Here is a 20,493-nt window from a genome sequence, read left to right as displayed (position 1 = left end):
ACATCAGCAGCCTTCATAGTCCAAATGTTAAACCAGACTGGCCATTTGAACCCCAGATACTGGTGTACCCTGTGCTTCTTTTCTCCTCCCCCTGACCCCAGGCTGCAGATGGGGGACAGAGTAGGGAGTGGTGAGAACTTAGCTTTCAGCATAAGGAGACTCTTGATTTATACTCACTTTATCTCTTCTTAAACTGAAGAGTGATCCTGGCTTACAGCCAGACTACACATGCCACTCTAGTCGGATCATGTGGTGTAAAAAATGGACTCCTCCCAAAGAAAACAGAAAATTCAGCATGCTTACGTTTGAAACTGCATAGGATTATGTCTTATCACGACACAGTTGCAAACAAGGCAACAGGTGACCAGCAGTCAGTCCAGCGACACAGCCAGCCAGATTGCCCTCTGACCCATACCAGCTTTCCATCTGAAGCGCCACATCCTCCTTCTTAAGTGGAATAAAAGCATCAAATCACTCTTGATGAGCAAAGACTTATTATTATCTTTTAATCTTACAAAAGATAAAGGTTAGTATTTTCTCATTTTACAGGAACTTTGTTTAAATAGAACATCAGCAAACCAAGCAGCCAATTCTCCTTAATTTAAACAGGATGAACAGGATGGAAGTTATAACTGATGTTGATTATTCTAACCTCCAACATAGTAATTTGCAAACACCTCAGCAGTCAGGCACTGCACAGGTATTCCAAGAGCAGGCCCACACAAGAAGTAAAGGCTCCTGGGAGACCTGTGATTTCTCTGGAGTGCATGTATACAGATCTTCTAACTTATTATTAATTAGGCATCTCCCACATCTCAATAAAAACATTCCTGAGAGCAAGAACGCAGGAGAGGCATGCTCTGTAAGCAGAGGAAAACCTGAAAACCTTCTCTCCTACGGGTAGAACTTTCTGGGCCCATCAGATTCTGACTCCCTGGGGGCAGAGGGCCTTGTCTGTTTCATTCTTCCCAACTCAACCCTGGCAGCAGCAGTGATAACATGGAAACATTTGTTGAAGTGAAAAGGATACATTTCTGGCCAGCAGTACATCTCCTCTCCTTGTGGTCACCCGCCAGTTCACAGCCCTTTCATAACTTGTTTCAATAGGGAAAATCCACCGCAGCCACTAGATCCACAGGCGTCCTGCACTCTCAGGGCCAGAGAAGCCACCCCACCCAGCGCTTTCTTTCTCAGAGACCTCTTTACTCCAAGTGGTTCCCCAAACCGCCTGGCTGGTCCCAGGGATGGCCACGTGAGTGTGTGGAGGGCTTGGCATACTTCAGGGGAACTCCCAGGCTGCATCTTCCCGACTTCCTGCCCCCACGAGTCAAGCACACAGCACACCCACACCACCGTGACAGAGCTCTAGTGTCATTTATTGGAACAAAGTGGAACGGAAAAGACAGTAACTAGTAAGTGGCTTTTCAAACATTAGATAATTACAAATAACATAAAGTGAATTACAATTGTTAAAGGTTGGAAAGAGCTGTTCTGTGACCGGAAACGACCGTGGTCGAGTCCAGAGACCTGGTTAATCTTTGACAGTTTGCGGGGCGACCTGTTAATAGGTGCGCAGCAGCAAATCCCAAAGACACCCTCGTTTCTCGCCCTCCTTCGCCAAGGATTTACCCTCTCCAGCAAAACTTTTTTAAAGGGGAAAAGGGTGGAAGTGACCCCGATTCTAGGTGAGGCTCAGTGGCGTGACCGACACCTCTACTCACTTGTGACCCCCGAGCCTGGTCCTCTGCGGCGCCCCTCGAGCTGCGGACACCCAGCCAGGAACAGGAAGGGCGCTCTCCGCTTAGCCCCGCCTCGCAGGGCAGGGAGGGGCCCAGGCGAGGCGCACACCTGAGATAGGTAAGGGAGCAGGTAAACACCCCGCTTTTGTCCAGTACAAAGCACCTACGTTATACATATTCTCTGGACAAAAACAACACAGCACTCGGGGTGGCAACCAGGAAAGGTCTGCTCTCGACCTCGTCAGTCCCGCGGCGGCTTCTAAAGCAACCCATCTTAGGATCGGGATAACCTAGGCCGACTGCCCCTGTCCCAGAACGGACGGTTGTGGGCGGCAGGGTGAGGCAGGGGTCTCGGGTCCAGACAGGTGCCCCCTGGTCCCGTGCGGACTCCGCTCACCCCCTGATCGCCCGCCTCGCGTTTGGGCCGCGCGGTCCAGGTCTGGGGGGACGTTCACCTGAACCCCAGGAGGGAGAGGCCTAACCCTCGGGCACCCGTTCAGGACCCCGCCCCTCGGGTATCGGTCAGTAGTCCCACGCACCCCCCGCCCGGTTCTTCGGGAGTCCTCCCCCGCCCTCAGGTGACCTGGGTCCAGCCCCCACTGAGACCCTCCCCTTTCCAGGTGACTCACGGCCCCGCCCCCATTCCGCCCCTCTCCTCGAAGCCCCTCCCTCTCCCCGAGGCCCCTCCTCCGCCTCCTGACCCTGTGCCCCCACCCCCACCCCCACACCGCCCCCGCCCCCGTGCCGCCCCTTCCGTCCGCCGGAGGGCTGCTGTCCCTCGCCTCAGTACTGCGCAGTCGCAGGGCCCGGGCCCTCGCTCCGGGGAGGGGCTGAGGCTGTACTGCGCAGGCGCGCGGGGCGGGACGCTCGATGTGCGCATGCGTCGCGCAGGAAAGGTTTCGACGCGCTCAGTGGGCGCCTGAGTGTGCGCGCGGGAAGATGGCTGAGCAGGTGCCGAAGTCTGTGCTGTTCGTGTGTCTGGGTGAGACAGCGCTGATCTAGCCCCACTCTGGCTTTTCCGAACGGTCGGGGTGGGTCTCGTGCGTTTTGGGCTGCGCCGCTGGGCCAGAAACGGTGGTCGGGAGGAGACCGGGGACCGGGAAACCGGATGGTGGGATGGAGCGCCCTGGGCTCTTCCTCCGCGCCGCGCACCTGCTGGGCTGCTTTCCAAGCTGGGTTCCCTCACCAGCCCAGTCCACTCTCCAAGCAAGGTTCTCTCTTACCTGCCCGTTCTGCAAGCGGGGACCCCTTTACCCTGCTTAGTCCGGTGCAGGCCGGGTAGCCTCTCACTTGCGCAGTCTTGTACAAGCCGGATTACCTGTCACCTCAGTCTGTTCACGTAGCCGTCCTCACCTGCGGCACCGACACTGCAAGCCAGGGTCCTTTGCATTGCATCCGCCTAGCATCCCTGTTTCTCCTTCATCGAGTAGACCCAAGGCGTCTGGACTGATATACTAGTCTTAGGGGTTTCCTGATGCCCCCAGACCCGTTACAACCCTGGTTTGCTGGCTCATTTTCTTGGCCTCTGCTTACAAATGGATGTAAGCTAAAGGCAGATGGAATGCAAGGATTCTGGATTTCTTACCTATAAAAGCCGAACCAAGGAAAGCCGATTCTCCAGGTGTCTATGTAACCAGACTCATGGACCAGTGTTCCAAATTAGAATTCACTTTCCCTTTAGTTGTCGGCATTCTTCCTTTGGAATAACACCACAGGGTTATATGCTCTCAGTGTTTGCACTCTATCTCCTTAACCTCCAAGAGAGGAAGGCCTAAATCATCAATAGTCCATTTATTTAAAATCTTCTGATGAGTCTGCATTCCCTATGGACTAAAGTTTCCCCTCCTTTCTATGTTGCCCCCTTCAAGAAGAGGATGGAAGTCTGCCCATGTGTTTCTGCTTCATCTCCATTACCTTTTCCTGCCCATACCCTGTGATTTGCTGTCTCCCAGCAGTTCAGGTGCTTACTGCACCTTTGTGTGGTTGTTTCTGGGCAGCCATATTGCGTTTTCCCTGGAAAGACTTTCTGTAAGGTTAGGTCCAAATATTCTCTTCTTTGCTTTTCCCAGATCCTCTAAGTGGAGGTAGTTTACATATAATCCTTTATAGACGGCTTTCATTACATGAATTTTATTATAATTACTTGATAGCCTCTTGGGATCACACCTAGGTTTAGCCCTCTTGACGGCATTACCTGCAGCTTATTTTTCTGTATTTTCAGCTTTAAGACAATATGTGACGATAACTAGGTATTTGCAGAGTTGAATTTTTGTCAGGGGAAAAGTAAAAGGGCCGCCGTGTTTCACTTCGGTAGTGGGCATCATTTGGTTTTTAAGCTGCCATGAAGGCTGGCTGACTTACAGAATCAAAAAATTGATTAAAGTGCAGTTCAGTTCATGTTGGGCATCTAACAGGATTCCATTGCCTTGTTTCTTTTACTTGTTGTTGTCGATTATGCTGACATAATGCACCATGGTGGTTATTAACAAGGGATGTATACCTGTGTATATTTATCTTCCCTACAATGTTTTTCTTAAGCAACTGCTATGTTACTAGGCCCTCTGAGTGATAGGGTGTGGTAGTGAGCAAAACAGACAAAAGTCCCTGCCTCTGCGGAGCTCACTTTCTGTCACCAGCAACCCAGTACTTGGTTACTTAATAAGTTGGTGATGTGTTAAGAACTGTAGAATGGGGAAGGGGGTGGGGGTGGAATGCACCTTTACGCAGTGCAGTCAGGGACGGCCTTATCTATAAGGTGACGTTTGGGCAAAGACTTGAGAGTTGAGAAAGCAAGCCTTGGGTCTTTGGAAAAGTGTCGGGCCTCAAAAGAAAGTGGGTGAACAGTTTTGAAATGAGAGTGCTGGTCCTATTCATATTGGCAGGGAAACTACTGTGGCCTGGCCTAGAGACCCAGTAGCCTTTTTCAGCCAGACCTTCATCTGTACCTGAACTCGAAGGTAATTTGAATGACTGTTTTCTCAATGCCACCAGAAATACGTAACTAGAACTATTCTGGATGTATAGGAAAGTTAATTCCTTACAGAAAAATGAGCGCTCTGGGGCAGGAGTCTGTGAACTCCTTATGTAAAGAGCCAGAAAGTAAATATTTGGTGCTTTGGAAAAGCAGGCCTAGACAATACATAAACAATAATGCTTGACTGTGTCCCAGTATAACTTTATTTATGGACACTGCAGTTTGAATTCCGTGTGATTTTCTCATGTCACAAGATATTCTTCTTTTGAGTTTTTTTCAACTATTAAAAAGGTAAACATTATTTTTGGTTCCGTGGGCTGTACACAAAGGGTGTGAGCAGTGGGTCATAGGTTTCAGATGCTGTTTTAGGGCCTACAGAGGACATGTCTGATGAGGCCATGTAAGGGCACGGGCTTACTCTGAAGGAGATAAGCCACTGGAGGATGAAGCCATTGAGCAGAGGTGGGACATTTAGAAAGAAGTGTTCAGCTGCTGTGTTGAGATTAGACTGGGCAGGGGCGAGGCCGCAGGGGTGAGGCCAGGGGGTGCAGAGGAGCATGTGCTGGGTCAGAGAGAGCATCACTGGTGGGGCTGCTAAGTGGTCAAGTTCTGGGCAGGTTTGAGGAGTCTATGAATAGCCTGTATATACATAGAGCAGTAGGAACGGTATATTTTTGAAATGTAAAAAAATCATTCCTTCAGAGCATTTATATGGGCTCTTTTCAGACTGAAGTGTAGAGAGGAGTGTCAGATGTTTTCCATTGGTAAGGCTAATGGCAGGAAAGAACTGCACTCCTTATTTTGGCAAGATTATTAAACATGTTGCGTGTTTTGTGCTATAGAGATATATTGCTCTGTTGAAGGCATTGGTGCCTCTGCGGAAGCCAGCATGGTTGGGAATGATAACTGGTAGTGGGGTCAGGTCACCTCTCTCCTACCATTAATTGGTATTTATTGATACTTCATATGTGCTGCACATGGTGGGGGGTAGAGACACCATCCCTACCCTTGGAGAATTTCATTTCTTCCTTTTGTGAGTCTCAGCCCTTGAATCACAGATATTGAGTAAGAGGGCGTATTAAGCCCCCTAATTTGGAAAAAAACAAACTTGAGACTTCACAGATTGAGCTTTTTTCTGAAGAAATCTGAAGATGACATTTTAAGTTTTTAGAACTTTTCCAAAGGTGGACCCTGAAGTACTTTGTTTTACTATAAGCTCTATTTTTAAATAATGCGTTAATTTGGTGATACCAACTTTTGAAATCAAGAGAGTAAGTTAAAAGGAAGCAGGATTCTGCTAATTTTATAAGTATGACTTCTAATTTTTGTAGTAGTAATTTTTTTTCCCCATCTGTACTTATACATACATCCTGCTGTAAATATAAATATCTGGGAAAAAGTTAAGTGTGGATGAATATGCCTTGACTTTAAGGCAGTAAATAATCCTAGTATTTGTCTTGTGGGGAAGCTAAGCTGTTATTTTGCAGTTAATTATTTGTTAAGGGATGAGACTAGTCTTTTTATTATGTCTTTAGATGTGAGATTATAAGTGTCTATTCTAGAGTTTTAAAATAATAACAGTTGTCTTGAATAGAGTGGTTGCAGATGAAAGTATTTCCAGAATGTATGGGAACAGATAAAACAATTACACATCTATTGGAGCCTTTCAGTAATTAACATAGTGGGGATGATAATACTTGTTTTAAAAACTAAACAAAAATTCAGAATGTGGTAAGAAGAAACTTTACAACACAAACTAGCTTATAGAAGACATTGGGAATTAATTCCTGTCCCTTTCATGGTTGAGTAGTTGATAGACTTCACTGTTGTGGAAACCACAATGTCTGTGGGGAAAAAAGTACTTTATAAACACAGTATAAGGCCTGAGACTAATGTGGACAGTGAAGAATATTGTAGTAAAGTCAGTGTTGGTTTTGTGTAACAGCATTAATTGTGTCTCACAACACTTCAGAAGATACAGTTCTACGTATTTATCACAAACATGAAGATTCTAATGTGGGTAAAGAGTGACCCGTGTCTTCTTAACTTAGCTCCCGTCTATTCCTAGTGTTTCTTGTGTTGGCCTCTGTAGGCAGAGTCTCCACCTTGAATTCCAGGCTCTCCAGCCCTGCAGTTGTTTTCCTAACTTGTGGGAAGGGTCTTTCTCTTCAGGCCCTTGCAGAGTGCTGGGCTCCTGTGTCACAGACATGCGGAATATGTTTGTTGAACATTCCCTTCCTACTGGACCCACTAAGTCCATATCCTGCACGCAGTTACGGTTCCTGTAACCCAGACCCACCAGCACACGTTCATTGCTCTCTTATTCATACAACCCCCTAATTTAAATGCCCAGTAAAGTCCTCTTCCTAAGAGATCAATTCCAATCTTCCTTTTTTTACTGTAAGTAATTTTCTTATTATCTTGTTTTGCTTTTAGCATAATTTCTTAGGGTAGTGGGCATGTTTTGTTATTCTAGGAGGTCTTTACAGAGTTCGTGCATGTAGGGTGAGTCAGGGTGGGGTCTCTGAGGCACACATTAGGGCCAGGGTGGGGGGGGCTGGACAGTTAGTTCAGCGGCAGGCCCATAATTCCATCACTCATGCCTACTTCATGAAACTCAGTGAACCCTTGGCATTGGAGCTCTGGGGAGCATCCTGGATTGGCAATACCCTGAGTATTGTCTCACATGGATGACAAGAGGGTGACGTGTGTCTGAGGACCAGAAAGCTTTAGGTTCAAGACTCTTCTAGAATCTGCCCTATGCTTTCTAACTTTGGCTCTTTCTGCTTTGAATCTTTTTGTTATGATAAAACTCTAATCCTAAGTCTGGCATTTCCTGAGTTTTACATGTTCTTGTAGAGAATTATTGAACGTGTGAACGTGTAGGGACTCCTGGATCTGTAGCCAGCTGCTCTGAAGTGTGGGTGGCCCGTGGGGAATCCCTGAACTTGCAGCCAATGTTGGAAGTTCTGGGCAGACTTGGCGACCTGGAGGGCAGCACCCTTAATTCAGCCGACCAAATCCCAACAGACTGCTCCCCGAAAGTTTGTGTCAAACTACTGTTAGGCTGAAATGTATTTGTGCATTTTATGAAAACAGTATTCATCCTTATGTGCAATATACTTGAAAATACATTTTTTTAATCCTGTTGTATTTCATTTTAAAATAGGCTCGTTGCAACCCACTTCACTGATTTCGTGAGTTACTTCTAGGTTACTGATAGCAGCCTGAAAGACAGGGATTTCAGTTGTAATTGATTTTCCTACGTCTTGGTTATTTGTACTTTGAGTACTTGGACAGCTGGTGTCACATCATTGAGCTTGGGTTTGGTCAGCTGTTCTCCAGAGGTCCTACTGTGCATGCACTGGTAGGATGCTGGCCTCACTTTCCCTAGGGAAGTGCTGTTGCTGTGTGTCTGTGGTGAAGTGGTCGCTGGAATTCAGCATTTGCCCCAGCATCAAACCTGACGCCCACTCTCTGCCTTCCCCTCTCTTTAAGGTAACATCTGTCGGTCACCCATTGCAGAAGCAGTTTTCAGAAAACTTGTAACTGATCAAAAGCTTTCAGATCATGTAAGTACCATTCTCTGTCTTAAAGAGGCCAGCCTGACTGCCTTTGCAGCAGGAAATTGCGAAAAAAATTCTTTTTTTCTCCTGCAGTGGAGGATAGACAGTGCAGCGACATCCACGTATGAAATAGGAAACCCCCCTGATTATCGAGGGCAGAGCTGCATGAAGAAGCATGGTGTCCCCATGAACCACACTGCCCGGCAGGTACTGTGCTGGGACTTGAAGGCATATATGTGTGTTCTGTGTTGCAGTGGGTCACTGACAGCGGCGCTGTGTCTGACTGGAACGTGGGCCGGTCACCAGATCCAAGAGCTCTGAGCTGCCTCAGAAATCATGGCATTAACACAGCCCATAAAGCAAGACAGGTAGAAGAGATCTCATTTAATTTCTAATACTGGAGTCCCCTAACTTGAGAAGTTGTGAGCTTAGCCACACTGACATGCTAATGGGTGTTTACTCCGGGTCCGTTTACATAGCCACAGCGTACCCATTTTGTTTCACTGCTGGTTCCACAGTTCTGAAAGGTGGGCATAATCTTGGAATTTATTTATTAAAATGCATTTATTTTTAATTAATTTAACAAAAATACAAGAGAACAAATCTACACCTTTATTTATTTACTTTTCATTGAGTTTAAATCCTTGAGGGGTACAGCATCACACGGACTCTGTGGCCAATGGCTTTAGCAGGGAGGTTGCTTCGCGGTTTGGCACGAACCATGCCACTATCTCCGTGAGCTCGAGTTCCTTTTCCCCAGATTACTCTGGTTTGTTCAGTTTGCCACGAGGCGTCACTGTGGTGTCCTTTGCTTTGTACACATAAGCACATCTCTTGCCTAGATGGAATTCAGTTTCATCTCAAGCATAAACACCTTCGATTTTAAGAAGAGCTGTGTGCTCCCTCTGGTTCTGGAGACCCCGCGTATAGCCAGCAAAAATGGCCTTGGACCACAGCCTTCCAGACATAGTTGGCGTTTTAGGAGTCCTTTTCCCAGCAGGCTTCTGTAGGCTCCAAGATGGAGGAGAGAGAAAGGCTAAAATGCATTTATAATCACATAAGTGATCCTGGTGAGAGCCTTGCCTCGGACCTGGAGACCTGAGTTATAATCTCCTTTTTCATTTCTGTCTGTGTGATTGAAACATTTAAGCCCTGGTAACTAGTCTGCTTACATTACAAGTTTGTTGCTAGAATAAAGTTCTATAATGTCTACAAAAATGTATTTTCAACCGTGAAGTGTCTTGGAAATACAGGGTAGCACCGATCCTATTATGGGTGCATAGCCTGCATCCCAGCCGTTGGACTTCTGGGTTTGGATTCTGGAGTCCTGAGCAGTAGAACATTCTGGGATAAGGCAGGTGCACTGTATCTGCTCCGTAAAGTGTGGAAGCCACCAACGGCTATTGTACATTTGAAATACGGCCAGTGTGACGGAGGAACTGAAGTTTACATTTTAACTTAAGTAGCTGCCTGGAACTGGTAAGCAGCTCAGTGGGCCACACAGTTCTAAGAGTCATGCATAAGCACCGGGGAGAGCGTGAGGGTTGTACCACCACAGCCTCAGTGAGACGTCGAGCTCAAGGGCAGGCGCGTAGAGTTCCATCACTAAGAGCATGCTGCAGGGGGCGCCTGGGTGGCTCAGTCGTTAAGTGTCTGCCTTCAGCTCAGGGCGTGATCCCGGGGTCTTGGGATCAAGCCCCGCATCGGGCTCCCTGAGTGGCGGGAAGCCTGCTTCTCCCTCTCCTACTCCCCCCTGTTTGTGTTCCCTCTCTCGCTGTGTCTCTCTCTGTCAAATAAATAAAAAAATCTTTAAAAAAAAAAAAAAGCCTTAGAAAGGCGCGTGCTGCAGTTGCGCCCTCCGGCACCTTCTAGAACCCAGGGGCTAGCCGCTAAAATGTGCTTAGTTTCTGATACAAAACGCCTCACATGCCGTTATGCAGGGAAAGTTACTTTTATCACTATCATTATTTTATGGAGACTCAGTTGAAGGTTTAAAACTTCTGGCTGGGGCGCTTGGGTGGCTCAGTCAGTTAAGCATCCAACTCTTGATTTAGACTCAGGTCATGATCTTAAGGGCGTGAGATTGAGCCCTGTATCAGGCTGCCCACTCAGCAGAAGTCTGCTCTCCCTCTTTCTCTCCCTCTGCCCCTTCTCTCACTCACTTTCCCTCTAAAATATATCTTTAAAAAAATTTAAAAAAAAAATTAAAAATCTGACTAAATCTTCTAAGTTCTTTTGTATCCAACCTAACAAAATATGCAGGCTCTGTAGGCCAAGCAAGTCTGTGGATTGGCATCAGAAACAACAGGCTATGTCTGGTGATGAGCTTTTGAGGCCTTTAAAATGAGAAGCTGCCAAATGTTTTGAAAATGAGTTGTCAGATATATTATGTATTTAGAAGTATGGCTGGCAGTGTGAGAGCTACAATATAGTGTTAGTGTTTGAACAAGAACTTTGTATAAGACTGCACAAAGACTCTAATCATTATTATCTTAAACCATGTCTTTACTGAAAGCTTTTCAGATTGCTTTGCCATACAGCATTGCATTTTTATTTTTGATCATCTTGATTTTTGTTCTCTCGGTTACCTTGTTAGGGAAGGGAGTAGTTGGCAAACCTGTTTTGCACATGGAGAAACTGAGTTCTGGAGAGAAAATAACTTATCAAAGGTCATCCAGCTTCAAAGTGGTAGAACTGGGATTTGACATGGGCTTATTTGTTTGTTTTAATAAAAACATATACAGGTGCGAGCCAGAAAGTTCACAGAAGTGCACAGAAACACTGCTGATGCGTTAGTGATGTCTCAGAAGCTAGTAATACACATGTTATTTTGGCTTAGACAAATTTACCCTGGAATCTGTGAATTTCTCATTTCTGGCTGCCAGTTGACTCTGTATGTTAACAACTAACTATTTAAGTTAACTGCCTTAGGCCTGACCTGTTCTTACCTCGAATTCTCATTGGACAGAATAGTACACATTTTTTAGGTCACATGTCCTAATCTCCAGGATTTGCACACCTTGTCCTTTTCTACTTTCTGTGTTTCAGAGAATGCGGATTTATTCTGAGTAGTCATTCATGATTTCAAGCAGTCACACTTTCATGTTTTCTGTTTTTAAGATCGGATTATTTTTTGTACACAAGTATGTAATTTGGGTAAAAATGAAGTATTTTAATATTTAAAATCTTAAATCTTAAAAACTAGAAACTTGTAATTTTTAAAGATCAATTGTAAGTGTTGGTTTTAGAAGTAATATTCCCACACAGTCTGTTTCTTTCCCTTTTCTGTTTTCCCTGTTCCTTTTTAAGAAAAATTTCTCAATGATGTTTTTATTTCAAAATGCTGACAAGATGTATTTTATAAATAAGTATCATTTAGATCTTTGTTACCTTTTAGCATCTTGTGATCGTTCACAGGCTTTTTTTTTTTTGAAGATTTTATTTATTTATTTGACAGAGAGCACAAGCAGAGGGAGAGGGAGAAGCAGGGTCCCCGCTGAGCAAGGAGCCCCACTCGGGCCTCGATTCCAGGACCCTGGGATCATGACCTGAGCCAAAGGCAGACGCTTAACTGACTGAGCCAACCAGGCGCCCCTATAGGCTTTCTCTTTAGCAGTTGTCAGAATGTGTAAGAGAACTGTTCTATTTCTTAAAATTTTGATTTTCCTAATACTTTCAACGTGGGTTTAATAAATAAAATATGTTTAGGGTGCTTCGTGTTTTTTGGGTGTGCGATTGCACATCCAGTTAGTTCTTTGGAGATACTTGCTTTATTATACACTCGTTCTTCTTTTCAGCAGCCCTTTGACAGCTGACAGGTTGTCGGTGGGTACTTGGGACCAGCGCCACTCCCTCCACTCCAGAGGTCACTACTCAGATTCTTTCTACTTTTTAACTTTATGGCCTTGGAACCCTACAGTGTGTGCTCTTTCTGTCAGCTTTTCTCTGTGAGACTCTCCACGGCCTCTCTTGTAGCACTCCCTCTGATACCTTGTTACAGTCGTGCTGCCGCTGTTGAATCCATTCTACTCCGGATGGACAGGTGGGCTGTCTCTCCTTTGCGCTGAGGGCCTTGGTGAATATTTGTGTTTCTTTTGGGGAACACTTGTGTGCGGTTCTGTTGGATGCACACCCGGGGTCACACACGTGTCAGGGTCACACATGTCAGGGTGGGATGCACACCTGGGGTCACACACAGTGTCAGGGCCACACACAGTGTCAGGTTCACATGCACACCTGGGGTCACACAGAGTGTCAGGGCCACACACAGTGTCAGGTTCACATGCACACCCGGGGTCACACACAGTGTCAGGGCCACACACAGTGTCAGGTTCACATGCACACCCGGGGTCACACACAGTGTCAGGGTGGGATGCACACCCGGGGTCACACACAGTGTCAGGGTCAGATGCACACTCAGGGTCACACAGTGTCAGGGTCACACACAGTGTCAGGTTCACATGCACACCCAGGGTCACACACAGTGTCAGGTTCACATGCACACCCGGGGTCACACACAGTGTCAGGGTCACACACAGTGTCAGGGCCACACACAGTGTCAGGGGGGGATGCACACTCAGGGTCACACAGTGTCAGGGTCACACACAGTGTCAGGTTCACATGCACACCCAGGGTCACACACAGTGTCAGGTTCACATGCACACCCGGGGTCACACACAGTGTTAGGGCCACACACAGTGTCAGGGTGGGATGCACACCCAAAGTCACACACAGTGTCAGGGCCACACACAGTGTCAGGGGGGGGATGCACACTCAGGGTCACACAGTGTCAGGGTCACACACAGTGTCAGGTTCACATGCACACCCAGGGTCACACACAGTGTCAGGTTCACATGCACACCCAGGGTCACACAGTGTCAGGGCCACACACAGTGTCAGGGTGGGATGCACACCCAAGGTCACACACAGTGTCAGGGCCACACACAGTGTCGGGGGGGATGCACACTCAGGGTCACACAGTGTCAGGGTCACACACAGTGTCAGGTTCACATGCACACCCAGGGTCACACAGTGTCAGGGCCACACACAGTGTCAGGGTGGGATGCACACCCAAGGTCACACACAGTGTCAGGGCCACACACAGTGTCAGGGGGGGATGCACACTCAGGGTCACACAGTGTCAGGGTCACACACAGTGTCAGGTTCACATGCACACCCAGGGTCACACAGTGTCAGGGTCACACACACTGTCAGGGTCAGATGCACACTCAGGGTCAGATGCACACCCAGGGTCACACACGTATCAGGGTAGGTTTTAGACTCTGGAGCCCACGTGTCAGGGTTGTTTAGCCTCATAAAACTGGTCAGTAATGTCCCCTCTTTCTCTTTTCTCTGAAGAAGTTTGGTGATTATTGAAAGTATTTCTGCTTAATGATTTGGCAGGATTCATTGAATCAGTTGTCTCTGTATCTTGAAATTGCTCTAATTTTCTTCTGCTGTCTTTAGGTTTTTCTTTTGTATTCTTTTTTTCCCCCAGCAGTTTTACTACGATAGACCAAAGTATGCTTCCTGAATTTCATCTCGATGATTTCCGTCAGTTTTGAAAAATTCTATATTGTTTTCTTTTTATATTTTCCTTCTCTTCATTCTTTTTTCAGAGATTCAACTTACCTGTAGTTTGAACAGAAATTTCTCCATTTTCCATCCTTTTCACCTGCTGGCCCTGGCTTTGTGAGGCTTGGACTGTGTTGGACTGGTCCTCCCTCCTGGGCCGAGCCTTCCAGGGTCCCCCACCTGAGAGCCCCTGGTGTGTAGTGGACAGGGCTCCTCCTCTTTGGCAGCTGCTCCCTCACTGAGTAGCTGCAGCCTCCCTGTGGCTTCTTAGCTTTGTGCCCTGAGGAGTTTAAGAACTTGGCAAGGGCTTTGAGAAGAAAGCTTGTGAGTGTCAGGCTCACTGCTTTCTGGGGTCTCTGTTCTGCCTGCCTTTATGTGCTGTTTTTCTCTCCAGCCTATGAGGTTGCTGACTGGTCCTCGGTGCTTCTCGTTTCCAGCAGTGGCCCTTTGCCCAGGCTTCTCAGCGTAGAGCAGGTGCTCGGCCTTGGCACTGCTGACTCTGCGTCTGGGTGATTCTTTGCTGTGGGGCCATCCTGGGCACCATACGGTATTTGGCAGCACTCTTGGTCTCTACCCACTTGATGCTGGAGCACCCCTTTCCTCTCCATCCTAGCAATCAAAGATGTCTCCAGACATGGGACGCCTGGGTGGCTCAGTCGTTAAGCGTCTGCCTTTGGCTCAGGGCGTGATCCTGGCGTTCTGGGGTTGAGGCCCACGTCAGGCTCCTCCGCTGGGAGCCTGCTTCTTCCTCTCCCACTCCCCCTGCTTGTGTTCCCTCTCTCACTGGCTGTCTCTCTCTCTGTCAAATGAATAAATAAAATCTTTATAAAAAAAAAAAAGATGTCTCCAGACATTGCCAGCTGCCCCCTTCTTTGAGAATCACTGCCCTCAAATTCTCAAAGTGTCCATGAGGTCAAAAGTGTCAGACTGACCAGTGGACTTGAACAGAGGAAGAAAAGCTTACGGATGTTTTTCCTATCCTGTAGTGCCAGTCAACTTTAAGAAACCACCGCTTACTGAGTTTTGGTGTAGTACCAAAGATTACCCATAGCTATCTACAGTAGCTGTAAAAATCCTCCTTGTAAGCTACATACTTGTGCAAGGCTGGGTTCACTTTATATACTTACCAAAGATTACCCATAGCTATCTACAGTAGCTGTAAAAATTCTCCTTGTAAGCTACATACTTGTGCAAGGCTGGGTTCACTTTATATACTTCGACTCAGGTGGCAATTTGCAGGTCAGGTACAGAGGCTCAGAGGAACCCTTCTGTCCTCCAGCAAGCAGACGTTACAGAGATACGCAGAAATGTGCAACAGGGCCACTCCTTAGGGACTGTTCCCATTTAGAAAGTATAGCTGTTTTTTTATCTTTAAAAATGTTATAATAACAGACAATAAAGGTTTAAAACTTTTCAGTTAGTTTTTTTTTTTTTGGTAGCGTCCTCACCCAGTGTGGAGCCCCACGGGGCTCGAACTCACAACTGTGAGATCATGACCGGAGCCGAGATCAAGTCAGATGCTTAACTGACGGAGCCACCCAGGTGCCCCTAAAATTTTTCAGTTTTAGTAATGGTATTAAATATTCAGTATTCAGTGGTAAATACTGCCATGTGTAACCCTGGGGGGCTCCCGTTGGGGTTCTGCTCTCCCAGGCCTCCCCAGGCCACGTCCCCACAGCAACGCACGCACGGCTCTGCAGAAGTGCTTGTTTGTTGGGCGTTTGCTCGCTTCTGGCCGTGGAGGTGGTTCGTCACAGGTGTCCGTGTGTTGTTGCAGACGTAAGTCCTTCGCTCCACACTCTTCCTGTTCCGTTCCTTCTCAGTCATTTTAATATCTAAACATCGCATATGGTTTTTATAGATGGCTGTCAGTTCTAAGACTATCTTCGACCCATAACTGCAGTAATTCTAAGATTAAAAACAATGTGAATCCAAGCACATTCTCGTAAACTGTTTTGGGGAAATAGCTAGTACCTTGGGAATGATGACAAACCGCAGTCCTCAGTACTTGATGAGCGCGTTACGTTAAAAGCTCGTGCAGGTTGTACTAAGAGCCGCCAGTTAGAATGTCCACCAGAGTAATGAACAGATTCATTGTTCGTCCGCTACACTGATTGTCAGTACTCTGTTAAATTAAAAAGTTAAAGAAAGTACACTGTTTGAAACAAAAGGGTTTCAATATCTTCTTTGTAGTTTCCTGGCACTCCTAGATTTTAGATGATTTTTTTAGTGGGGAAGGTTATTATTGAAAAATTACGTTGTTAGAGATTATTCTCGCCTTCATTATGTGGCCTGTTTATGTTCCCTCCTTTCTGTGTCTGCCATTATTTATAAAGGCAGAAATCATCAAATAACTTTTCCATTTACGTTTTAGTGGGCTTATATTGATAAATTATGATGTCAGAAAACTGATAGAATCAGTAAAAATACCGAGTGGCCTCTTCTGTATTGTGTTCAAATTGTGTGTGCTCAGGGGAGAGAAGAGCCATGTGTCCAGGTCCTTGTGTGTTTCCTTCTTAGGGACGCTTCCTTCCATGAACACCCTACCTAATATTTTATCTTCCTCTCTGCCCCCAAACTCTGCACCTGGCTCTGCCTGGTTTTTATCTCTGCCAGCGTGTTGCCTGCCCTGCACAGGAGGGAGGCTTCACAGGGACAGCCATCCATCTCTTTAGTTTGGTGTTTGTCACTGGGGCCTAGGATGTTATGTTCTTGCAGAATGAGAGCAGAATGAAAAATAGGGTAAAACAATGAAGGGGGTTAAACATGTGACATTTTAATATGTTAAGTGAATTATACTTTGTTACTAAGAAATTGCAGATGGAGTATAAACTTTGTGTTTACATATTATACTATTAGAATTATTCCCAGGAACTTAATAATGTAAAATTTCTTTGCAATATAATGTTACAAAAAATAGGTTAACTCTATTTTAACTTTAAAATACCCTAAATTATTTAAGTGAGTAACAAATTCAAATACAGCAAATTTTTTTTTTGACTGCTTTGGATCCTCTAGGCTTGATTATTATAAACAGTATGTTTTTGACTTATTTAATTTTAGGTTACCAAGGAAGACTTTGCCACATTTGATTATATACTGTGTATGGATGAAAGCAATCTGAGGTAATCATATTTTAAAGGATATTTCCGTTCAACTCTCAGTTCAGTAATAGGCCAATTGTTTGTTGTCAAAAATGATTTTTTTATTATCTTTAAGTTTTGAAGGTAGCGATGGTCAGAACATACAGAATTATCTGTTTAGAGTAGTAAGAAACCACGGGGGAGCTGGACCTGTCTCCCAGGTGTGTTCCTGCAGAGACGCTTTCAGGAAGGGAGAGCCTGGTTAGGGTATAACCGGAAGACTGGCTGGGCGGCGAGCAGCTTCGTTGAGGGTGGGGTTTGTTGTACAGGAGAGCAGCGATGTCACTGCTGTAGCGATCCATGGGCCGTGCGTATTATTTTGTTTCTCGTGTTATCCCCCCATGACTGCTGTCCCCCAGCCCCCTAGAAGGAAGATGGACAAAGAGGGAAACTTTTTACTCTGTGACTATGTTGATTGCCTTAATGGATATAAAAACACCAGACAGACTGGGTATTAGGTGACGCTGGCTGACTACGCTGTGGTGTGTGTTACGTGCTCTGCACACCAAAGCACTTAACCCTTGTTCCGCATCTTATCAGAGAGGCACAAGAGGTTAAGTTACCTGCCCCAGTTCACAGATGGAGCAGATTGGTGTGGTAGAATTTTAGCCTAGGCTTTGTGAAGCAGAGCCTGCTGTGTGTCTCTCGTGAGCCGTGCTCCCCACTGTGCCCTGTCGCCTTGCATGGGGACCTGCATTTGGGCAACAAGGAACTTTGTGGCGTTTCTTGAGTGAGCTTTTGTGTGCCTGGCACAGTGCCACGCACTGGGAAACAAGGATGAGGAATTGTTGATGCTGCCTACCCTTGAAGTATACGGTCTGGCGTGGGCCACCTGTATTGACACAAAATTAACTGTAACAATGATACAGTGTGATGAGGCCAAGAACAAGTGAACACAGTGTGCTCTACAGAGTTGAAGCTGTTGCAGCGTAAGTGACCCAAGAGAATGGATGAAGTTCCGGTTGTGAGGCCAGGGCCCCGTGGCCCTTTGCCACGCGGCCGGTTTACGGTTTACGGTGCTGAGAAGCAAGACTGCAGCCCTCCTGCCACCCTCTGCACTCTGCCAGCACAGAGAAGGGCCAGGACGTGCTCCCAGTAGAGCTGCAGGGATTCTTCACTGAAACCGTGCTAATTCACAAGGATGCCACGCGTTTTATGAATAGAAACGGTTTCTGCTTTTAATTGCCTTTGTAGGAGTGCGCAGATACGGTGCACAGCTCTACTTTTGTTTTTATGAATCAGGAACATCACTAAAATACATACATTTTCTATTTTTGTTTTTCAGTTGTTGCCTTGTTTTGTTCCCATTTTTCTCACTTTCCACAGTAGCTGACAGGTGTTGCCAGGAGCGGGACTCCGTTTATTAGCGCGGTCTCCAGGCCGGGTGGGCATCCAGAGCCGGGTCTCTGTGGAGAGCAGGTGAAGCCCACACTTCGGCCTCGGTTGCTCTGGGGACACATTCTGTTGCTCGGAGGCCTGGCCAGCCTTTCCCCCACACCAGCACTGTGTCTGACTCATCCTAGGTGCTCAGTGGAGGGTTGTCAACTGAGTGGAGGGCTGATGAGAACGCAGCTGAGGAGCCTGCCGCTTTGCTCGCTGCCATGTGAGCGCCGGGGGTGGAGGCGGCGAGCAGGGGCTGTGTTTCCAGCTCGGGCAGAGGCTGGAGGAATAGGAGCAGGAGAAGCGGTTAGACAGGGAGGCTCGCTGCGTGACGTGCTGTGTCAGGACACTTTGGGGTGGGATTGGCAGCCCTTTGGGACTTGGTTCACGTGGCTTTTTGAGTTCCATTCTGCCACCTTGTGTAGCGTCTGAAATAGGAGCTTTTTGATTCAGTTGTGTCAGTGTGTGTTTCACAGGAGGGTACATGATTATTGTCTGATGCGTATTTTGTGTAAAGTGTTTGTGAGAATATGCCGCTGTCGCAGACCCTCCTGCCGGAGTCGGAAACCTGTGGCGCGGAGGGTCACACAGGTCTGCCGAGGGTTGGATTTCCTTTTTAAATCAGGTCACTCTTGCTGGATTTTGATATGGATATTTCATAAAACCCTAGCAGATGTCCCTGTTTAACTTGAAACCATAGATCAGAAAACTAAGTTCATGTTTCAATTTTACAGAGACTTGAATAGAAAAAGTAATCAAATTAAAAACTGCAAAGCTAAAATTGAACTACTTGGGAGCTATGATCCACAAAACCAACTCATTATCGAAGACCCCTATTACGTAAGTACACCTCTCGTTTCTGTCCGGTGCTGGCGCGTAGCAGCTGTGGGGATGAGCCTGTGCGCGTGTCCTGCCACGTGCAGCAGCAGACGAAGGTTCTCCCGAGGGCGTTTTGTTACACAGGTTTTGTCATTTTTTTCTCCCCCTGTGCTTTCAGGGGAGCGAGTCCGACTTCGAGACTGTCTACCAGCAGTGTGTGAGGTGCTGCAGAGCCTTCCTGGAGAAGGCCCGCTAACGCCACGCCTGTTCTCCCCGCAGCCCCCGGTGGGCCCCGCAGCCCGGGCTGTAAGGCCACAACTGTTTCTTCAGTTGACCCTCTGTGTCTTACCGTACATAATTGTAGATGGAAATCAGTTATTGTATTTGACAGACAAATAAATAAAGATGTTTCATCCAGACAGTTTATGGGGTTTGCGAAGTGTTCTTAGACCCGTTGAACCTCCCACTTTGCCCCAGTTACAAAAACGGTGGAACACACAGAATAGAACAGGCACCGGAGCATGACGGCATCCAGCGTCCTTCAGGCACAGGAGCTCTACCTCTCCCTTGAGTTTTCGGGACGACCAGTGGGGACCACGTCCTCTGCTGTCTGTACGGCCTCTTCTCGCCAGGGCCCCTCCACCAGCAGCAGCAGCCCATCCACGGGAGCTCACAGCCCAGACTCAACCTTGCTCACAGCGCACACTGTTTACATAGAAGAGTTAAGGTGTAAGTCTGCAGAACCTTTCCTGCCTGCTGGTTTATTGATAAGTGAAGAAGAATTAGAAAACAGTGCCTGTATTGCCCCTTTCAGATGATCTGTTATGTTATATGTGCATATTTACCTTCAGCGTTAGGAAATAAAATGACAGAAATAAGTATATTGCTTCCACTTCTTTGTGAAAGAAGTTGGAGGCCCCTGTAGCCGTACGTGTCCTTGCCTGACCCCACCATCTGTGGAGTGTGGCAGTCTCCTCCTTGGAGCTGGCCCTCCAAGCTGGGCCTTCCTGGGTGGCACGGCCACATGAGTTGAGTTTGCTGCACTCCGTCTTCACCCTGAGTCACAGCTGGAGGCCCGGAATCCTGGGAGGACCCCTCAGTCATGGATCAGTCTTCATGCAGAGCCTGAGTGGATCCTTGCTCAGAAGGAGTTTAGAGGAACAGCTGTCTTCAGAACCTGAGGGTCCCGGGTGGGGGGTTGGGTGGGACCATTCAGTCCTAGAGGGTGAGCACGGTGACTTTGCCAGCACCTCTTCGGGACATGTGTCTGACTCCCTGTGGGTTTCCCAGAGACAGTC

At 47.0% G+C, this 20,493-nt stretch overlaps 3 protein-coding genes and 1 pseudogene across 5 annotated transcripts in view; 2 read left to right on the top strand and 2 right to left on the bottom strand.

Annotated features, from left to right (window-relative positions):
* The window catches only part of SH3YL1 (SH3 and SYLF domain containing 1), a 38,791-nt gene extending 36,386 nt beyond the window's left edge, over positions 1-2,405 (bottom strand). Inside the window, exon 1 of the mRNA XM_026517894.4 lies at positions 1,722-2,405. Coding sequence (XP_026373679.1) covers position 1,722 — 1 coding nt within the window. The 5' untranslated portion in view covers positions 1,723-2,405. The remainder of the gene's footprint in view (positions 1-1,721) is intronic.
* A 208-nt stretch (positions 2,406-2,613) lies between these two features.
* ACP1 (acid phosphatase 1) lies at positions 2,614-19,616 on the top strand. 3 transcript variants are annotated; one of them, XM_026517932.4, is made up of 6 exons: positions 2,614-2,721; positions 8,212-8,285; positions 8,534-8,647; positions 16,917-16,978; positions 19,111-19,216; positions 19,374-19,616. In XM_026517932.4, the coding sequence occupies exons 1-6, from the start codon at positions 2,679-2,681 to the stop codon at positions 19,449-19,451; spliced, it is 477 nt and encodes a 158-aa protein (XP_026373717.1). In that variant the 5' UTR covers positions 2,614-2,678; the 3' UTR covers positions 19,452-19,616. The 3 variants fall into 3 exon arrangements, with proteins under 3 accessions (XP_026373717.1, XP_026373710.1, XP_048078621.1); XM_026517925.4 differs by lacking the exon at positions 8,534-8,647 and adding an exon at positions 8,373-8,486; XM_048222664.1 differs by lacking the exons at positions 19,111-19,216; positions 19,374-19,616 and having other exon boundaries at positions 8,373-8,647.
* On the top strand, positions 8,654-16,893 carry LOC130543131 (filaggrin-2-like). Its single transcript, XM_057309156.1, has 2 exons — positions 8,654-13,283; positions 13,424-16,893. Exons 1-2 carry the CDS (start codon positions 12,454-12,456, stop codon positions 13,587-13,589), a joined length of 996 nt encoding a protein of 331 aa, XP_057165139.1. The 5' UTR covers positions 8,654-12,453; the 3' UTR covers positions 13,590-16,893.
* LOC113269209 (60S ribosomal protein L35a-like) lies at positions 8,863-9,251 on the bottom strand (annotated as a pseudogene).
* Positions 19,617-20,493: the final 877 nt, after the last annotated feature.

Source organism: Ursus arctos, unplaced genomic scaffold, assembly GCF_023065955.2.
Source record: "Ursus arctos isolate Adak ecotype North America unplaced genomic scaffold, UrsArc2.0 scaffold_8, whole genome shotgun sequence".
NCBI classification, from domain to species: Eukaryota; Metazoa; Chordata; class Mammalia; order Carnivora; family Ursidae; genus Ursus; species Ursus arctos.
This window is presented reverse-complemented; position numbering and strand designations above follow the sequence as displayed.